Source organism: Protopterus annectens, chromosome 2.part2 (assembly GCF_019279795.1).
Source record: "Protopterus annectens isolate FY-2018-M chromosome 2.part2, PAN1.0, whole genome shotgun sequence".
NCBI lineage: Eukaryota > Metazoa > Chordata > Ceratodontiformes > Protopteridae > Protopterus > Protopterus annectens.
In genome coordinates this window covers 468,060,007-468,081,366 of record NC_056730.1, presented here as the reverse complement: position 1 = coordinate 468,081,366, position 21,360 = coordinate 468,060,007, and the positions used below count along the sequence as shown (strand labels likewise).

The 21,360-nt window shown below is 42.6% G+C and overlaps 1 protein-coding gene across 2 annotated transcripts in view; it reads left to right on the top strand.

Moving 5' to 3' along the window:
• CERT1 (ceramide transporter 1) overlaps positions 1 to 21,360 on the top strand; it is a 2,527,843-nt gene that overhangs the window by 1,823,475 nt on the left and 683,008 nt on the right. For both annotated transcript variants that reach the window (XM_044063956.1, XM_044063957.1), the window contains one exon: positions 744 to 876. In XM_044063956.1, coding sequence (XP_043919891.1) covers positions 744 to 876 — 133 coding nt within the window. The remainder of the gene's footprint in view (positions 1 to 743; positions 877 to 21,360) is intronic.

Below are 21,360 nucleotides of genomic sequence, written 5' to 3'. Positions count from 1 at the left end.
TGGACACCACCAGACCTGATGGGATAATGGCCAGCATGTGGGCAGACATCACAGAATTTAGTTTGTGCCTTCACCAGCATCCTGGCAGTAAAGGCATTATTTGTTACCCAAGCCCCTCCTCCAGTGGCAGCATGAATACTTGTATCCCCTGAAGGACTGCCCCTGCATCTCTGTCTACGCACTTGCATTTCCTCCACACATGCTGACAAGGGCTACCATCAGTGGCTTGGGTGACTGTTCCCATACCCTTCCTGTGATGGTTGCCTAGCAGCTTGACATGCTACCACTCCTCAGAGGAGGCTGTTTCATCAGATTAGTGGCCCAAGCCAACCAAGAGCCCCAGTACCTCCCTACGGGATGGCAGTGACTGTTTCTTGCCTGTGCTGTCAAATGCTTGAGCTGCTAATCAAACTGAAGTCACCTGGGCTCTAATCAAGTTTGTGTGTGTCTGTACATCAGGTGCAAGCTAAAACTGACTTTATATGTTTTTTATAGCTCATAAACTGTTTTTCTATGTGTTTAGTCTGCTTAATGGAAGAAATTAGTTAGACGTGTATTAGTGGAGGCTTTTTTTCTTGAGGGCATTTACCCAGTGCAGCCATGATAAACGTTTATGCTTATTTGTTATCCAGCATTTAACATTAACCATTTTTGCTCTGAGATCAAGTTTTATATCTTCAGTGAAAACATTTTTATAGGAATAGAATATTTCATTTTTTGTCACTCTTTTTTGGATTATGCAGGTGTACAGGAGAGAAGTTGAAGAGAATGGTATTGTTTTGGATCCTTTAAAAGCAACACATGCAGTGAAAGGTGTTACAGGGCATGAAGTCTGCCACTATTTTTGGAATGTTGATGTCCGTAATGATTGGGAAAGTAAGTCTGCATGTTTGCTTCATCAACAGTCATACTTTTTTCTTTCTTAGACATTTTTTATCCATTGAACTTCAAGTGAAAAGCCTTATCAATTAGTGTTGCATTGCTGTCAAATGTAAATGAATGGTGGGTAGCATATTCCTTTATTGGCATCCAAGGGTAATTTTTTTTGTAGATTGTTTATGTACCAGTCCGTTTTACATACTGTCTGCATCATGTTGTATATATCATTAGCCTGTCACAGATGGTTTTAATATTTAGTCATCTCTTAGTTATGTCAGCTGGTCTCAATAATCTAATTACAGCTACACCTGTAACTTCAACTTTATTGTATTGAAATACTGCATAATATTGTAGATAAGGTAAGTAGCACACTAAAAACTAGAAAAGACTGTAAAACACAACATTAAGAAATAAATATATAGTATAGAGAACATTAATTAACTGAGTGAACGATTTCTCTCTGACTTTTGTATGAATAAGCTACGTAATGTATGCTTGCAGGTGAGTGCGTTTGGGGAGAGACTTAGGAACACCAAACAGCGCAAACTTACACGGGACCATAACGATTTTGCAAGGGGCCAGGTGTTTGTATGGCCCAGGTCTCCAAATTTACGTACTACTGACAGCAGCAATGTATCAGATTTGACTAATTCAATAGTGACACCTACAACTTTGACTGTTAATACCACGAAGGCTCCTGTTTTGCCTTCAGCTCCTACATCTATTTCTACTTTTCCTTTAGGGGATGACAATTTGCCTAATGAGCCGGTTGTAGATGGGCGTGTCAATGTTCCTTCTACTGCAAGTGACACGCCCCCGCCTAATCAACAAATGTTCTTTCAGAAACAGGTGGTTTCGGCTCCTAGTGCTGGAGCTATCCCCAAAATAATTCAGTCGAACAATGCTTCTTTTTTACCCTACAAGAAGAAGTTTGTGCCACAGAACAGGGGGAGATCCATCAGTCGAGGTCCCAGAAAAAGAAAGTTTTCAGGAGAGAAGTTCGACTACAACAGAAGGACAAAACATTGACTAGTCTGGTTTTTAACCTTTCTGGTTTTGACTTGGACACTCCACACATTAACTTACTGAATAGAGGGCTTAATTTTATTCCTGCCCATTTAGCAACTTTGAGTGATGCTTTGACAGATTTGAGATTGTTTTGTCGTCGGATCTCATTGAAGTTACTTTTTTATGATTAGCAGTCTATGTCTTTGGAGGACAATATAATATCTAAGTTTAGACGTAATAGTTGCTTTGTACCTAACCTGCCTCCACATGTGGATTCTTTTCTTAGACTGTGTGAGAATGATTTTTATGCTCTTATTTTCTCATGCAAGAAAGAAGGGTAGGTTTTACAATTTAACATTGCAGGAATCTAGGGCGCTAGATGACCTTAAATTTAATACTGATATTACCATCAAGCCTGCCGATAATGGTGGGGGTATAGTAGTTTTGAACACCTTAGACTATAAGACCAGTATGTTGTCTATGCTCTCAGATATGACCACATATAAAGAGATTGAGCAGAGTAGTGTGGACATTATTATACATAATGTACATGATACATTGCATGATTTGCTTATGTGCAGGCAAATTAGTGTTGAAATATTTGAGTATCTACATATTGAGCATCCGGTGACACCAGTTATTAAAGGTCTTCCGAAGATACATAAAGGAGTTTCCCCTGTTCCCATGAGACCTATTGTTACTAGTGAGGGATGGGTTACATCTCATGTATCTAGTTTTTTGGAACATTTACTTAGACCTGTAGTGAATAAATATTCTTCTATTCTGAGAGATGCTTATGATTTGTTAGATACTCTCAATACTCTGATTCTTGACAAAACTAATAGTTATTTATTTATCACACCAGATGTCAAGAACTTGTTCACATCTATACCAAATGATATAGGAATACAATTTATTTGTGAACTACTGGTTGGTGAACCTCACTTTAGTAATGATAGGATGATTTTAGTACGTCAACTTCTTGAGATTGTACTATACAATAATGTTTTTCTGTTTATGAACACACATTATCTACAACAGTGGGGGGTGGCCATGGGCACCCCCTGCGCCAATACCTACGCGAATCTTGTAGTTTTACAGTGGGAGAAAACTTATCTGTTTCAGCATGAAATGTTAAAGCATGTGATACTATATAAACGTTTTGTGGACGACGTCCTCATAATATGGGAAGGGTCTAGAGAAGATTTCAATGAATTTTTGAGTTATTTAGAGACCACCACTTCTTTCCTCAGGTTTACCAGTGAGGTTTCGGCTAATGAAATACATTTTCTAGATTTAACACTAAAGTTATCGGATTGTGGTTCTGTTATGACCTCTTTATATAGGAAATCAGTTTGGAAAAATAGTCTACTTCCCTTTGATAGTATGCATCCTAGAACTGTTTTTTCTGGTATTGTTACAAGTCAGTTTTTAAGAGTCCAAAGACTTTGTAGAGAAAGACGGTCTCTATTGGATGAGGCTGATTTCATGGAGACTTTGTTTTTGCAAAGGGGGTATAATGGGACCTTGGTGAGGAATATTAAACATAACATCATAGACACGCCATGTTCATCTGCTAATTTGGAACAGCCCATTGTTCCTGAATTTAAAGGGCCTAGAAACCGCACTATTAATGCGAAAGCATTTGATGCTGGGAAGTTAGTAAAATATGTCACAAAATATACTAGTGACACTGGGGTGATTAAAGAAGTTATATTTAGGAATTGGAATGTACTCATGATAGATAATAATACCAGAGTAATAGTAGGTGGTAAACCTAGTTTTCTTTACAAAAACTGAGAGAATCTTAAAAGGATTTTATGCAATGATCGTAGTGTTGCTCCATTGTCAATTTGCTTAATGCCAGTGGTTCAGGGCACATATCCTTGTAATCATTGTAGTAGATGTATTTATATAACAGATACACAGACATATAGGAATCATATGACTAATTTTGAGTTTTTTCCTAAATTTTATGCTACTTGTGACACTGGGAATATAATTTATCTTGCTACCTGTAAACTGTGTCAGGCCTTTTATGTGGGTTTGACCACTAGGAGGCTGCAAGATAGAATTTATAATCACCTTTACGATATTCGTAAAGGTAAAGAAACTAATGCCCTGGCCCAACATGTAATAGAATACCCTTCACATAGTTTTTGTTTTAGAGTACTACAAGTGGTAGGACAGAGATTACGGGGTGGAGATCTGGACAATGAACTAGCTATAGCCGAGTTAAAATGGATTTTTAAACTCGGGTCACATTTATCCCCAGGTCTCAATAATTATGTGTTGATAAGACCGATACTTGAATTGAACAATGTTTAACTATGCCAGACTTTTGACTGGGATAGTACAAGTCATTTCAAAACATTTGTTTATGAATGGTTGGCAGTGTTGTTCGTAGTTACGTTAAATATAATATATAATATATGATTTGCTTGCATGTATCAGTAGGCATTTATTTTTGTATTAATTATTTATATATTTTTTATACATGCAGTTTTTATAAATGTAGTTTTTTAGTATTTTTTGTATCCAGATTTTTTGTATCCAGATTTTATTGTGATCTGTGAATTAACTCAGCGTTTGCATAATAACAGCAATGAATTGATTGTTTAATTAATTGGGTAGTTTCCCGCTTTAATTCAGTATAAAAGGTACTAGTCTTTTATGCTTTAATTGTCTGATGAAGCGTAGGTTTTACTACGCGAAAGCGCTTACTTCTGTATTTTCGTTGGATTTAATAAATCGTCTGGACCTTGGTTTTAACCTGTTGTTTGCAGCTGCGTTTTTCATCTGTGGTTAGCTCTCCTTTTGGTTTTCTGCATCTCTTAGTTATGTCAGCTGGTCTCAATAGTCTGATTACAGCTGTAACTTCAACTTTATTGTATTGAAATACTGCATAATATTGTAGATAAGGTAAGTAGCACACTAAAAGCTAGAAAAGACTGTAAAACACAACATTAAGAAATAAATATATAGTATAGAGAACATTAATGTAAAATACAAAATGTATAAATATCCAACAAAAAAATCATGATTTTAAAAGGTCAAGACATTTAAAGGCTACACCAGAGATCAAGACAGGCATATGCAAAGAGAAATGAACCTAGTTATTTAACGCCATCAAAACTGGAGCAGAATAAAGTTGATTGTGTAGCATGCAGTACATTAGTAGCTCCTTGTATATTGCAAAATATTCTGTATAGCAGTGCAGTATGTAAGGTCCAACTTGAGATTCTGTATCCGGTAACATCACTACAGAAAGCATTTGCAAGTAGTTCAGTTGTGATTAAACACCTTATAGCTTCATAGACAAGTGCAAAGATAGCTGCCCTTGTATAACATTTTAAGCCTAGCCAGTTTCTCTTTTGATGCTTGAATTTAGCCTATCCATGTGTGTAGTGGCAGGTGGCACAGTGGGTTAAGGCTGTGAGCTGTGGTTCCTGCGGTACAAGGTTTCATTCCCTCTGCCTTCATTTTGCCTACTGTGATATTAAACAAGTCACTTAACCAGACATTGCTCCTGGGTCACCCCTAAAAGGGACTGTTGTCCAGTGGACCTACCTCATTAATGAATGGTTAATGTTGTTCCATTTGATGTTAGATTGACCTTACCCATCCCATGGTTGATGGTGATTATATATTACTCCTGGTGGGAAAAACTGGGATCCTACCATAGATAATTTGAAGGAACCTATCCATGAGAAAAATGCTTAGGAGCTGCTTCTCTTTATTGTATAGTGAGCAATCCTGAGTTAAATTTTCTATTACCCATCCACATATCCAAGCTGTGCTTGAATGTGTGGACAGGGATGAGCAGTGTTTTACATGGATAGCAAGTTTGTGTCAGAGCAGTGCTGTCCCTTGCAAGATGTACATGTTCTTCCATACCTTTCTGCTGACGTTGCAGAAAAGGTTTAGATCACTGAACAGATTATTTCTGATGCCATTTGAGTTGCTGATGTGCCGGAGGTCCATCAGAATTAAGTTAGAGGATTGCTTATATGCCAAACAGAGTTCACCAATTAGCAGGTTGTAGGTTACCAACTGTAGAGACAGGGCTCTGAGTCTGTCCATGTAGGATATATTGTTTAGGGCTTGTATCCTTTTAGTAAAGAATCTCTGTGAGTTCCACTTCTTGCATGCTTCAGAACAGATATATGCCAAAGGGTAAAATCTATGATTGGCCTAATGAGGGCTGCATAAATGGGATAGTGATATCTCTAAATGTAGTCACAATCTGTTAGTTTATAAGCTGTGCAATATAGAAGGATGTTCTTATGACAATGGATGCATGTTGGTCAAAAGTGTGGTTTCTGCCCACATAAGTTATCAAATCCCAAACTGGGTCACTCTCAAGGAGGTATTGTCAGTGTGGTAGATCACCATGGTTGAAGACTTCCAAAGGATATGATAATGCATTTTTAGCATTCAGTTTCAGTTCATGATTCAATAACCAGTTGTTTTTTTGGGACAAACCTTACTGCGGGGTGGCCAGTTCATGTGAGAATTCATTTACTACACCTAGCTTGCTTTCATCTGCAGACTTAGTCAGCCAGAACCCTTTGGTATTTTTTTTTACTTCTGAGAAGTAAATGCACAAAAAGAGAGGTCCCAGCACTGAACTCTGAGGGACACTACTGGTGACTGCTTTCTTGTAGATTTGGCTTTCCCTGTTTTGATCTATTACATCCTATCTGTGAGTTATGTGGTTGATGTAGGGATTTATTTTCACTTTAGGTGTTTAAAGAAGAAAATCCTTTGTGACCTAAGCAAACTTACTTTATATAAAAGTAATCAAACGATATTAAGTTCATATTTACAAACATTGCCACATATATAGCCTATATTTTAAGGAACGTTACAGAAATTATTCAGTTCTTGCCTTCTCTTAAACTTCATTTATCCTCCAAAACATTTTTTGCATGTATTGTTCCCACAGTTTTTCATTGTTTTTCTGTGTAATTAACTCTTACCCATTTCTACAGATCCCACTTCCTTTTCTTTTTATCTGTGTTAACAATATTCACCACTTCGAGTTTAGTTGGTTTACATTTTGATTTCCATTTTCTAGTAATTGCTGTTTTGACAGCCACCAGAATTAAACTTTACAAGGCCTTACTATGTCTAGGCAGTTCAGATCCTGAATGCCAGCTCAAAAATCATTCCCTTGGTTAGTCATTTGCTTTCCCAGTATTCCTGACCGAGTACTTTGTAGGGGATTTTTAAAGTCTGCCAAATCAGTACACTTCAACAACGTATGTTCCCATCTACCTCTTTCTTCCCCATCACACCTCCAACATATGCCATCTACCTGAGGAAAAATTCTTTGGAGTCTGCTTGTGGTGTGCAAAAGTATCTATGCATGTACTTCAAGGCAAAAATCCTAAATCTTATAGGTTCATAGGTATGTACTAGGCTAATGGCCCTGGAGCTTTTACAAGCCTATCCCATAGGATTACCCTTGCATTGTGCCACCTGTCCTTAGGTTTCCGGTGCCTCTGTCGAGTAGAGCCACTGGAGTGATCCCTAGGGTGAATTTTCTATTTCCCATCCCCTCATCAAGATTTCTCTTGAAGAAGGCCAGTGAGGTGCTCTGTTTGAAATGTATGGGAAGTGTTTTCCATAGCATGGGCACTCTGGGTTATGAATCTGTCCCTCCAGCACGATGTTCTTCGTGTTTCACTGTTGCAGTCATCACATTTGGGTTATCTGCTTGCAAAAGCCCTCAGTCGGCCTGATTATCAAAGTCTTGGGTCCTGCGTTGGTTGCGGTCTCATCTTCCATGACGTCAGGTAGTCAGGGATATAAAGCATGCAGCCGACGCCATTACATCAGTATTTCTTGTTGTGCAGTGCCCGAAGCAGAAGCAGATGTTCATCGTGTTTCACTGTTGCAGTCATGACTGTAGGGTTCTCCCCTGCCGGCAGGCAGTCCTCGGTTGGCCAGAATCCCAAAGTGTGGCTCCGGCGTTGGCTGTTCAGCTATGCTCCCTGACGTTAGAGCGCCAGGAGTACAAAGCTGACAGCCGACGCCATGTTCCCCAGTCTTTCTTGCCGTGCGGTGATAGCAGTTCTCAAGTGCCGGTCGGCTGACTCCTGACACTTTTTTCTAAACAAACTTCAGTCCGAAGACTTTCTTCTCCTACTCAAAGCTAAGTACCCCGTTGAAACTTTTTCTTGCTCCAGTCCGATGTCAGAAAAAGTTAATAATTGTATTTCATGTGGGAAGCAAATACCTCATAAGGATTTTCATTCTTACTGTATTCCTTGCTTAGGCCCTGACCACGACGTAGCTAGTTGTCGGTTTTTTGCTAGATTCAATCAACGTACTATTAAACGAAGGTACGATTTTGCATTTCATTACTTCGGTAGGCGTTTTAATTACAAAATGTCATCGGATACGGTTCCAGCTACCGGAGTTCACAAACGACACAAGGACAACGACAGGCCTCCGAGGTCCAAATCAGACAATATCGCACAAGCAGAGCCAGCTTCAGGTTCGGCCATCATCAGTGAGGCGCTTTTGCAGCCCCTGTCGTCGGCCATTTCGGAACCAATAGCCGAAACGGACTCCCACGAGGAGCCAACTAGGCCTTTGAATATTTCTGTTGCAGGACCTTCAGACAATGCTCCTTCGAATGGGTCCGGAGCCGCTGTGCAGGTACCGGCTTCCGAAGGGGTTTTCAGGCCTACTCAGCTTCTAATAAAGACAAAGGCAAAGACTTCTTCCAAATCAAAGACTGCAGCCCAGGCCACTTCTGATCCGGCTCCCAAGTCTCAGAAACAGTTACTTAAGATGGCGGAGGACGGACTTACTATGATTAGGGGTTCACATCCCCCCCCAGATAAAAGGCCAAGGCAGGAAGTTTATTACGACTCCTCTGATCAGGCTTCTGTTTCTTCAGTTTCTTCTTCTGACCAGGAATATTCTTTCCCTCCTTATGAGGATTCTGATGCTGAGGAATCCATTCCTTCAGCTTCTCCCCCTGAGGTTTTCTCTTTTGGGGAAACTTTGCATAAAATGAGGGAACATTTCCACTGGGAAGGACAGGAGTATTCAGAATTTAAGAAAAGACTAAGGGATTTTCTTCTTCTTCCCCAACATAGACCCCTGGCTATTCCTCCTATTTTGGATATTGTGGATGATGCTTTTTCGGAGGCTAACTTAACTCCTGATTCTTTTCCTCCAGCTCCTGTTAAGCCAGACAGATACTATAGGGTTCCTGATTCCCACCAGTTTTTATACAAGAACCCTATTGCTGACCCTGAAACCATTTCTCAGGGTCCTAAGGGCGTAAAGGCCACTTCTGCTAAAAACACCATTCCCACTGAGAAGGATTCCAGATCTTTAGAAAGATGGGGCAAAAAAGTGTACACTTCTGCTACTTTATCTATTAGGGCTTTAAACTGTCAGTTTCATATGCTGAAATACCAGCAATTTCTCCTGTCTGTTCTAAAACAGAAGCTAACTTCCATTTCCGCCTGTGCAGATGATAAGGAGTTACATGACTTACTGCATGCCACTGAACAAGTTGGGAAGCATGGTTTACACTGTGGATTTGATGCCTTGGAGGCTTGTTGTAGGGCTGCTGCCTCTGGCACAGTAATAGGAAGGCATGCATGGTTAAAGGAACAAAATTTGCCAGATCAAGTAAAAGCTAAATTACTGGATGCTCCTGTTCAGTATAATGTTTTGTTTGGATCTAAAGCTGAAGAGGTGGTTAAAAAGTTGGAGGACAAAGCAAAATCCATGCAAACAGTTAAAGATTTCTTACAAGTACAGCCACCCAGATTTAGTAGGAATTGGCCTACAAAAAATTGGTCCTTTCCCAATTCAGACAGGCCTCAGAGGGGTAGATACAGACGCTCCCGAGGAAGGTCTCAAACGCAAGCCTCTTATAGACCAAGACAGTGGACTGCTTCCACCCCTAGGGGAGGAGAGGACAGGTCGCCAACTCATAGGAAACAGACTCAGTGACTCCCTCTGTTGGGCTGCAGGAACTTCTTGCCTGGAAGCCCCTCTCGGAGGAAAACTTTTTCTTTTTCACCTAAATTGGACTCGTATAACCCAAGACAAGTGGGTTCTGGATGTAGTTTCAAGAGGTTACAAATTCCATTTTCATACCGTACCAAGGCCAAGCGGATCCAAAACATCACTGGTCAGAGGCCTTAAACCAGGTGGAAGCTCTCTTTGCTATGAAAGCCATAGAACTAGTTCCACTTTCAGAAATGGGACAAGGTTTTTACTCAAGGCTCTTTCTAGTCCCCAGGAAGCAAAATTCATGGAGACCCATTCTGGATCTGTCAGTCTTGAACACCTTTCTAGAGATACCAAAATTCAAGATGCTTACTCTACAGCAGCTACTTCCAATGCTGACCAAAAATGCATGGATGGTGACTTTGGATTTAAAGGAGGCATATTTACACATTCCCATCAGGCAGGAACGCAGAAAATACCTAGAGTTCACGGCCGGATCGAGGCACTATCGATTCCCTGCGCTGCCCTTAGGATTGTCTACTGCGCCCAGGGTCTTCACCAAATGCCTGGCTCCAGTAGTAGCTTATTGCAGACTCAAGGGAATTCAAATGTACCCTTATCTGGACGACTGTCTTATTTAGGCAGACAGCAAGGATGTCTTACAGATTATGCATGGGGAGCCCATTTTCAGGGCAACTGTCTGCAGGGCCTTTGTACAAAGGATCAGAAGAACCTGCATATCAATTTAAAGGAAATGTTAGCCATTCAGAAAGCTCTATTGGCCTTCAGGAATCTTCTACAACCAGGACAACTACTGATGCGGACAGACAACACCACAGTTATGTGGTACATAAACAAGCAAGGGGGATCTCATTCCTATCCCCTTTGCAGACTAGCCATGGATCTTTGGAACACAGCTCTAGCTTGCAATCTGGACCTTCAAGCACAGTTTCTACCAGGGAAGCAAAACTTCCTGGCAGACAGTCTGAGCAGAAACCTTTCAGACCCTCACGAATGGATGCTGGACACCGAAATATTCAAGATGATTACTGCAGTCTGGGGATGTCCTCACATAGACCTCTTTGCATCCCACCTCAATCATCAACTACAGATTTTTTACACCAGGACTTTCCACGAACAAGCTTGGAAAGTGGATGCACTATCATTCAGTTGGAGAAACCTCTCGGGATATGCCTTTCTGCCTCTTCCTCTTCTTCCACAAGTATTATTAAAGATCAAACAGGACAAGCCCAAGATGATAATCTTGCTGACCCCAAATTGGCTTCGACAGTTTTGGTGCCCAACACTGAAAAACCTTTGTCTGGAGCCGGCTTGGGTTTTACCACAGACTCCGAACCTTCTGTCCCAACACCAGGGTCAGGTTCTACACTCCCATGCCAAAACTCTCAGCATGGCGGCCTGGTTAATCCAGGGTCTTTGAATCATTCTCTCCTACCCAAGCAGGTTATGGATGTCATTTTAGAAGCCAGACGTCCTAGCACTAGAAAATCTTATGCAGGAAAATGTAAAAGATTTTGTTCCTGGATGCAGGCTCACTATTCTGATCCTCTTATTCCTAACATTCTTCAGATTTTACTTTACCTGACAGACCTCTTACATAAGGGTCTCTCTTTCTCTTCCATAAAGATTCATGCCTCTGCTATTTCTTCTCATTATAATACAGACCCTCCAATCTTTTCCCACCAGCTCATGAGACAGTTTCTCAGAGGAGCTAAGAACTTAAGGCCCCCTAGATCTCCTCCCATTCCTGCTTGGGATCTCAACTATGTTTTGGAAAAGCTCACCTTACCTCCTTTTGAGCCTGCTGCCACATCTGACATCAAGTTTTTATCTTGGAAGACAGCCATCCTGTTAGCTCTGACCTCTGCCAGGAGAGTTTCAGAGTTGCAAGCTCTTATGGCTGTAGAACCTTATATTATTTTTCATCAAGACAGGGTGTCTTTAAGGACTAATCCTACTTTCATGCCTAAGGTGGTTTCCAAAGTGGCTTTAAATCAAACTATCCACTTGCCAACTTTTTTCCCCACTCCTCAAAATAAAGGGGAAAGGATCTTACATTCTTTGGACGTACACAGACAACTACGTTTTTACCTGGACAGAACCAAGGACATCAGGAAATCAGAGCAATTGTTTGTTTCTTATGCTTCAAGTTCCCAAGGTAAAGCCATTTCAAAACAGACCATTTCTAAATGGATTGCTCATGGAATCAGATTTTGCTATTCACACCATGGAAAGCAAATCCCAGGGAGTATAAGGACTCACTCTACCAGAGCTGCTGCCACTTCAGCTGCCTTCCTTCAGGGGAGTTCCTACCAAAGACATTTTGGAAGCTGCAACTTGGAGTTCAGTGCATACTTTTTCCAAGCACTACAATCTACCTCTCTACTCTAAGTCTAGGGCAGGCTTTGCTTCTGCAGTCTTGCAGGGCCTTATAGCCACCCTCTCTACTTTATGACCACCTCCCTTTCATTCTGCTTTGGGATTCTACCCTACAGTCATGACTGCAACAGTGAAACACGATGAACATAGTACAGTTGTGTACACTTACCATAAATGTAGATGTTAGAGTGTCTTCACTGTTGCAGTCTGGGTTTCCCTCCCTCCTGTCCCCTCTTATTTTTTCTTTTGTGTGGTTCCTTTTTTCACCCTTCCTCTGAGGTGTATTTGCAAAGGGTATGGGACCTTACTCTTTTTGGACCTCCTGACATCTGGGGCAAGAAAAACTGGAGAACATGGCGTCAGCTGTCAGCTTTGTACTCCTGGTGCTCTGACGTCAGGGAGCATAGCTGAACAGCCAACGCCGGACCCAGACTTTGGGATTCTGGCCGACCGAGGACTGCCTGCCAGCAGGGGCGAACCCTACAGTCATGACTGCAACAGTGAAGACACTCTAACATCTACATTTATGGTAAGTGTACACAACTGTACTTTCTCAAGTGACGGTCAGCCGACTCCTGAAGTTTTCGTTTTCGAGTTTCAGAACCGAAGCCTTCAACTAAAGCTAAGTACCCCATTGGGGAATCTTTTTTTCTTGCTCTAAACCAATGTCAGTAAAAGTCAATAACTGTATTTCTTGTGGAAAGCAAGTACCTCATAAAGATTTTAATTTGTACTGTATTCCTTGCCTATGCCCTGACCATGATGTACCTCGCTGTCGGTTTTGTGCCTTACTTAAACCATGAACTATTTGTCCTTGGTATATTTTCACTTCTAAATATTTTGGTACTCAGTTCAATTATCCAGATATGTCTTTGGTAAGCCACCTGACTACCGACATATCGAAAAAAATGCAGATAGCCTAGGTCCAAAGCTGCCAACGACGCTTCTCCTAAGCTAGTCGCCAGTTCGCCGGTACTCAGTGAGGTGCTTTCACAGCCCTGATACTCAATACTTCAGATTCACAGGCCTCTACTGAGACCCATTCAGAGTCTGGTATGCCGTGAGATGCTTCAACTGTGGAACGTGCGGATGTCTCTACCTTGGATAGGTCCGGAGCCACTGTGCAGGGACCGGCTTCTGAGGGTGTATTCAGGCCTACTGACTTGCATATTAAACCAACGCCATCTTCTTCTTCAAGGCCTAAAACTCGAACCATGCCTAGAAAACTGACGCCCAGACCGCATGGTCAGGCCTCTTTGCCTAAAAAACAAATGATAAGAATGGCTGAAGACCTTATTACTTTAATTAGGGGAAGCCAACCTTCTCCCTCTAAGAGACCTAGGACTGAATTTGCTTGTGATACTTCTGACCAGGATTCTGAAATTTCTCTTTCCTCTGATGTCCAGGATTTACCCTTATCTACCTATGAGGATTCTGATGCAGAGTACACTATTCCCTCTGCTTCTCCCCCGAGGATATTTCTTTTGGTGAAACCTTGCATACTCTTAGGGAGCATTTTTGCTGGGAAAGCCAGGATTACTCTGATTCTAAAAAGAGGTTTAGGGATTTCTTACTCCTGCCCCAACACAGGCCTTTGGCTATCCCTCCTGTGCTGGACAATGTTGATGATACCTTTTCAGAATCTAGCCTGGCCCCTGACTCTTTACCTCCTGCTCCCAGAAAACCTGATAGGTATTACAGGATTCCTGACTCTCACAAGTTCCTTTTTAAAAATCCTACTGTGGATCCTGAGACCATTTCACAGGGACCTAAGGACATTAAGGCTACTACTGCCCAAAATCCTACCCCCTCTGATAGAGATTCCAGGGCGCTGGATAGATTGGGTAAGAAGGTTACACCTCTGCAACCTTGGCCATCAGGGCCTTAAATTGTCAGTTTCATATGTTAAAGTATCAGCAGCATATTATTGGATTGCTTAAACAGAAAATTATGTTGATTCCTGATTGTGCTGAAAGTAAGGATTTAGTGGATTTAATGCATTCTGCTGAACAGGTTGGAAAACATACTTTGCAATGTGGTTTTGATTCACTGGAGGCATCTTGCAGGGCTGCTGTCACCAGGTCTGTACTTAAAAAGCATGCTTGGCTTAAGGAGCAATCTTTGCCAGATCATGTTAAAACTAAATTGCTGGATGCTCCCTTAAACCAGGACCGCCTGTTTGGCAACAAAGCAGAAGAAGTTCTTAAAAAGATGCAGGAAAAAGCTAATTCTATGCAAACTGTTAAAGATTTCTTACAAGTACAGCCTCCAAGATTTAGTAGGCATTGGCCCTCTAAAAACTGGTCCTTTCCTGACTCTTCCAGGCCTTCTCAGTTCAAACCCAAAACCAGCAGATCATCCAGGCTTCAGTCCTAGGGTATGCACAGGACTAAGCAGTGGGGGGCTCCCACTTCCAAATCAGGGAGTAGTAAGACTCCCCCCCCCCCCCCCATGGTAAGCTGTCTCAATGACTTAACTTTAAAACTCCCAAACACTGCTCGTTTAAGGGGAAAGATTGCTCTGCAAGCAAAAAAACTTGGAACTCATTACCCAGGACAAATGGGTTTTAAATAGTTTCCCAAGGATACAGATTTCACTTCCACATGTTACCAACCCCAAACGGTTGGGCAGATGTACCCCCAAATCAGTGGGCAGAGGCTCAAAAGCAAGTACTCTCTCTCTTAAGATTAAAGGCTATTCATACTGCACCAGAAGAGGAAAAACTGACAAGGTTTCTACTCGAGACTTTTTCTGGTACCCAGAAAAGACAACTCATGGCGTCCTATCCTGGATCTTTCTATCCGAAACACCTTTTTGGTGATTCCAAAATGCAAGATGCTAACTCTTCAACAGTTGCTTCCCATGCTAGGCAAGTATGCCTGGTTGGCCACACTGGATTTAAAGGAAGTCTACCTGCACATCCCAATCGGGGATTCTTGCAGAAGATACCTACGCTTCAAAGCAGGCTACATGCACTATCAGTTCTCTGCACTGCCCTTTGGCTTATCTACTGTGCCCAGGGTATTCACAAAGTGCCTAGCTCTGTCATTGCATTTTGCAGGCAAAGAAATATTCAAATATACCCATACCTGGACGACTGTCTAATTCAGGCAGAAAGCCAGGACATACTTTTGAATTATCTGGCATTTGTACAAAAGGTGCTAACTTGTCTGGGGTACACCATAAATGAAAATAACTCACATCTGTTACCCTGTCAGCAAATTATATTCCTGGGAGCAAGCTTGAACACAACTTCCCAGATGGCGTTCCTCACGCCAGAGAAACATATTCATTTGACAACTTTCTTCAAACTAATGGCCACAAAATCCCTGCTATCTGCAAGGCAAATACTGCAAGCCTTGGGGTTCATGGCCTCCTGCATTCTACTAATTCCATATGCAAAACTGCATATGAGGAAACTACAGTGGTATCTAAAAAGCCTATGGTGTCAACATTCTCAGAGTCTAGAAGCAATGATTCCTATCATTCCTTGCCTACAGTTAGAGTTCCTTTGGTGGGCAGAGGCCTGCCACCAAAACAAGGGTCTACCATTCACTCTACCCTCTGCCGCCCAAACCCTAACAACAGATGCATCAGACTATGCATGGGGGGCTCACCAGGCAGGGAACTGCATTCAGGGCAAATGGAACCCAAGTCAAATGCATCTGCATATCAATCAAAAAGAAATGTTAGCTGTACAGAATGCTCTGACATCCTTCAAGGACCACATTCTTCCAGGACAATTAATGGTAAAGGCGGACAACACTACTGTTATGTGGTACATAAACAAGCAGGGGGGTACCCATTCATACCCCCTCTGCAAACTAGCCATGGCTCTGTGGAACACAGCCTTGAGCTACCAAGTGCATCTACAGGCTCAATTCCTGCCAGGAAAACTAAATACATTGGCAAACGAACTAAGCAAAAATCTCATGGACCCACACATGTGGAAACTGGAGCCAAAGACTTTCAACATGTTGATAAATAAATGGGGGAGCCCATATATAGACCTGTTTGCCTCCCCCCAGAACCACCAATTGGACAAATTCTGCACAAGGACTCCCCACAAACAAGCTTGGAAAGTGGATGCTCTGTCCTTCAGCTGGAAAAATCTATCAGTTTATGACTTTCCTCCTCTGCCTCTCATCTCCAGTGTACTACTAAAGATCAAACAGGACAAACCAAGGATGACACTGATTGCACCAGACTGGCCACGCCAACACTGGTACCCCTTTTTGCGCAGTGTCAGTGCTGGCTCCATGGCACCTTCCTCAGACCCCAACCCTGCTGTCACAGCAGGAGAGCCAGATTCTGCACCCTCAGCTTCAAACCCTGAACCCTGGCAGCCTGGCTAATTACCTAATCTCTCAGTAAACAAGTGTTGGATTTTGGAGGCAAAGGGGCCTAGTACTAGAAAATCTTATGATGCTAAAAAATGGAAAAGAGTCTGTACCTGGAACCAAACTCAAGGGATGGGCACAGCAGCACCCAATTTACCTCAGACTTCTCAATATTTAACTGAGATGCTTCACAAGGGCCTTTCTTTTTCCTCCAAAATTCATGCCTCAGCCATTTCAGCTCATTACAACACAGAACCACCCCTCTTTTTCTCATCCACTGCTCAAGCAGTTCCTCAAAGGGGCCAAAAACTTGACCACCCAGGAGAGCCCCAACTCCAGCCTGGGACCTTAACTTTGTATTGGAAAAACTCACTCTTCCTTTTGAGCCAGCTGCAAGTGCAGAATTAAAGTTCCTTTCTTGGAAAACAGCCTTCCTTTTAGCAATCACTTCAGCAAGAATGGTATCTGAATTACAGGCCGTTATGGCAGTGGAGCCTTTCATCATCTTTCATGCAGACAGGGTGTCCCTCGGGACCAATCCCTCCTTCACGCCCAAGGAAGTATCCAGCAAGGCTCTTAATCAGTCCATTCATTTGTCAACCCTCTTTTCTAATCCACAGAACAAAGGGGAATGGATACTGCACTCCTTAGATGTGCACAGACAACTTAGATTTTACTTGGACAGGACTAAACCTCAAAGGAAATCTGAACAACTGCTGGTGGCATTTGCTGCAGGGGCAGAGGGGAAGGCTATTTCAAAGCAAACCATTTCTAAATGGATGGGCCATTACATTAATTTCTGCTTTAAGCACCATGGAAAACCTATCCCACAGGGGATTAGACCACATTCAGCCAGGGCTGCATCTACCTCTACAGCCTTTCTCAGAGATGTCCCTACCAGGGACATCCTAGAAGCTGCTACCTGGAGTTCTGTACATAATTTCACCAAGCATTACCATTTGCCAATTTTCTCAAAATCCAGAGCTGGCTTTGCCACTGCAGCCTTGCAGGGCCTTATAGCTGGTCCTAATGCTATCTTAAGTCCTCCTCCCATCCTTACCTTGGGAATCTACCCAAATGTGATGACTGCAACAATGAAACATGAACATAGTTCAGTTGTGTACACTTACCATAAATGTAGATGTCTTCGAGTGTATTCACTGTTGCAGTCTTGGTTACCCTCCCTCCAGCCCCCTGATTTCTTTTGGCTATACCTTTGTTCTCCTTTACCATGCTTAAAAGCTTTTTGGTGTGTTTGCTTTTTTGTTGGAGGTATAACCTTGTATATGTATATTTAATTGCTGACATCTTGGGCAAGAAAAATTGATATAATGGAATCGGCTGCATGCTTTATACCCCTGACTACCTGACGTCATGGAAGATGAGACAGCAACCGACATAGGGCCCAAGATTTTGATAATCAGGCCGACTGAGGGCTACTGCAAGCAGATAAACCAAATGTGATGACTGCAACAGTGAGTACACTTTAACATCTACATTTATGTTAAGTGTGCACAACTGTACTTTCTGTTGATTGTGGTAATGAGGTTGAGGTCTCTGGAGCGTGTGGTGCGGAGGGTTTGGGATTTCTTTAGATGTAGCATTTCCAACAGAGCTGGGTTAGATATGGCTTTATAAGTCAAGCAGAGCTTGCCTCTAAGTAGGCGATATGGGGCAGAGAATAGTTGGACTTTTTTGAGTCTGTCCATATAGGACAAGTGTTTAAGGCCTAGGATCCTATTTGTGAGGTACTTTTGCGACCTCTCCAGTTGTTGCAGGTGTTTGAGATACATGCCAAATGGGGCATTGTACTTGATGATTGGCCTAATGAGGGAAAAGTAGAGGGAGACAATGACCTCTTCCTGGATGCAATACCCTTAGTAGTGAGTTGTGCCACATAGAAGGACTTTCTGACCACAGTAGCAGTGTGCTGGTCAAAAGAGAGGTTGCTGTCGACCTGTGTTCCCAGATCTCTTATAACACCTTCTGTGTTCAGTGGACTACCATCGATGTGGTAGTTCATGGGAACTGAGTTTTTCCCAAAGGGGATGACACATTTTTTGGCATTGAACTTAAGGCCATGGTTCTGACACCAGTCGTTGGTCTCAATGAGGCCTTTCTGTAAGATGTCAGCATCACTTGGGGAGCTAATAAATGGCTCCCAACTTGCAATAATCTGCGTACTTTGTCAGCCAGAGTCCCATCGTGTTGGACTGGACTTCTGAGAAGTAGATTCCAAACAGGAGAGGACCCAGGACCGATTCCTGTGGGACTCCACTTGTGACTAGTCAGCGATCTGACTTGGAGTCAGCTACTTTCACACTGCAGGTTCTGTCTGTGAGCCAGTTTGCAACCCACCTAGTGATATAGGGGTTGATGCCTACCTTAGTGAGTTTTTCTATGATTACTGAGTAGGGAATGGTATCAAAGGCTTTGGCCAGATCAAGGTAGGCTGTATGAACCACCTTGCCTTCATCCACAGCTCTGGTGACTGACTCAGAGAAGTCAACCATGTTGAGCAGGCATGATCTACCCTTCACAAAACCAAACTGTGTAGGATCCAGAGTTTGGAGATTCCCTGTATCCTTGTTTATTAGGTCCATGATGATGCGTTCCATAGCTTTGCATGTCAGACTTGTCAGGGTAACGGGGCGGTAGTTCCCAGTGTCTGTAGTCACTCTTCCTTTGTGGAGAGGGATGTCTATAGCAGTGCACCATTCGATAGGGACAAAGCCTGATGTGAGGCTGTGATTGAACAGGGCACACAGGTGAGATGCTAGTTCACTCTAGTTAATGTAGAACACAGCCAGGGATATTGTCAAGTGCTATAGAAGCTGTATTCTTGGCCTTGGACAGTGCTGTTTTAACCTTTGCAGCAGTAATACTGGGTGCCTCGCAATCTAATGGCATTGTGATTGGTCCTTTGGGAGGGGGGACTGGTGTAAAGTTGGCACTGAAACTGTCGGCCAATATATTGGCAATATCTGTTGGTTCAGTATAGGAGGTGCCACTGTGCAGTAGCTCAGAAATAATCTGAGTATTGCCGTGGAGATTCTTTTATAACTATAGAAGGCCTTACGGCTGTCTTTACTATCTGCTGCAATCCTGTTTTCATAGCTAGCTTTAGAGGATTTGATGAGGGAGTTTTTCTAGTCATGGGACTTCATCCTATTCCTCATCAGTTTCCTCCTTTTGTTGTAGTGTTTGTTTATGGCAGGGGGACCACCAGATTGGCTTCCTTTTTTTTTTTTTTTTTTTTCTGGGAGGAGAGCAACTTGGAACTATTGGTTATGGTGAAGTCCATGCATTTCTGTACGTGTTCGTACCGTGCATTGGTGTATGATTTGGCGTTCCTACAACTATTCTCCATTTGCATGGGTGCTGTGAAATTTGCCACCTCTGTTCGTAGGAGCCCAAAGTTAGCTTTTAAGAAGTTTTTCATGGTGGTTACCTTTGTGGGGGTGGAGGGTAGGAGGGATGTGGGATGTGGATTACCATGGTGATTAATTTGTGGTCGGATCTAATCAGAGTGGAGTTGACTATTAGTGTAGTGCAATGGTCGCCCATGTTAATAATTATCAGGTCAAGGATGTTGCTGCCGCTAGTGGGGGTAAGAATGAGCTGGTCCAGGGCAGTGGAATTAATGAATTCCAGGAAATGTTGGGCAAGTGTGTTGGTACATGAGTAGTTTTCCCAGTTAATGGAGGGATAGTTGAAGTCACCCAGTATGAGAGTGTTAGGTTGGACCCTAATATTCTCCAGGGTGCTTAGGAACATGTTACCGAGTGTCTTGAGACATGGTTGGGGACCTATAACAGGCTAGGACTTGAATCACTGTCTTCCCCAGTGTTAGCTGCACCTGAAGTATCTCTGATGCATTATGTTGGGCTACCAGTCTGGAGGTGTGCGCATCCTTTATGAATATGGATACATCACTGCCTTTGTAGCTTCGGTCCAAGTTCTGGGGCCGAAAGGTGTGGAATGAGTTATAGCCTGGTAGTGCAGGGGTGCTTTCTGCTGCTTTGAACCAGGTATCTTTTGCAGCACAAACGCAGATGTTCTCCATTTTAAGGAGTGCTTTGAGCAAGTACAATTTGAGCTTTAGACTTCTAGCGTTGAGCAGCATGACCCTCAGATTGCATTTGTTTGTAGCTGTTACGGTGTTAATTTGGTCTTTGGAACACCGCCTAAAAAAGGCACTATAGGGGTGGCAAGAGCCTTGGCCAGTATCTGGAAGCCCAGGGGTAACAGATGTAGGCCATCTCTAGCAAAGCATCGAGGTCTGTCAATCATGTCATCCCAGGCAGACAAATAAAGTATCCCGTTAGAGTGACACCCGAAACTTAGTTGTTGAAATCACTCTTTTTCTGATTGTATTGTGGTATCATTCTGGGTGATGTGCAATGGCAGAGTCATATTTGTACCTGTTGTTGAGGGACCTGAGTGCGTGGGTTATGTGGTGGATCCTGGCACCTGACAGGCAGCTGACTATGTTACTTTCACCTTATTCACACTAGTGAGTGGGACATCAGTGTGCCTCACTATCGAGTCACTTATGACTATTGTGCTGGGCATGCTGTTTTCCCTTCGGGGCTTTGGTTGAGTGGCACACTTTTGGAGAGTTGTGTGTCTCGTGATTAGTGTTGTGTGTTGGTGGTAGAGTGCGTTTCTGCCTTGGAGGTCTCTGCTGTTTGGGTAGATTTTTACTGAGAGCCTTCACTAAGGTGGGTGTGTTTTGTATTTTTAT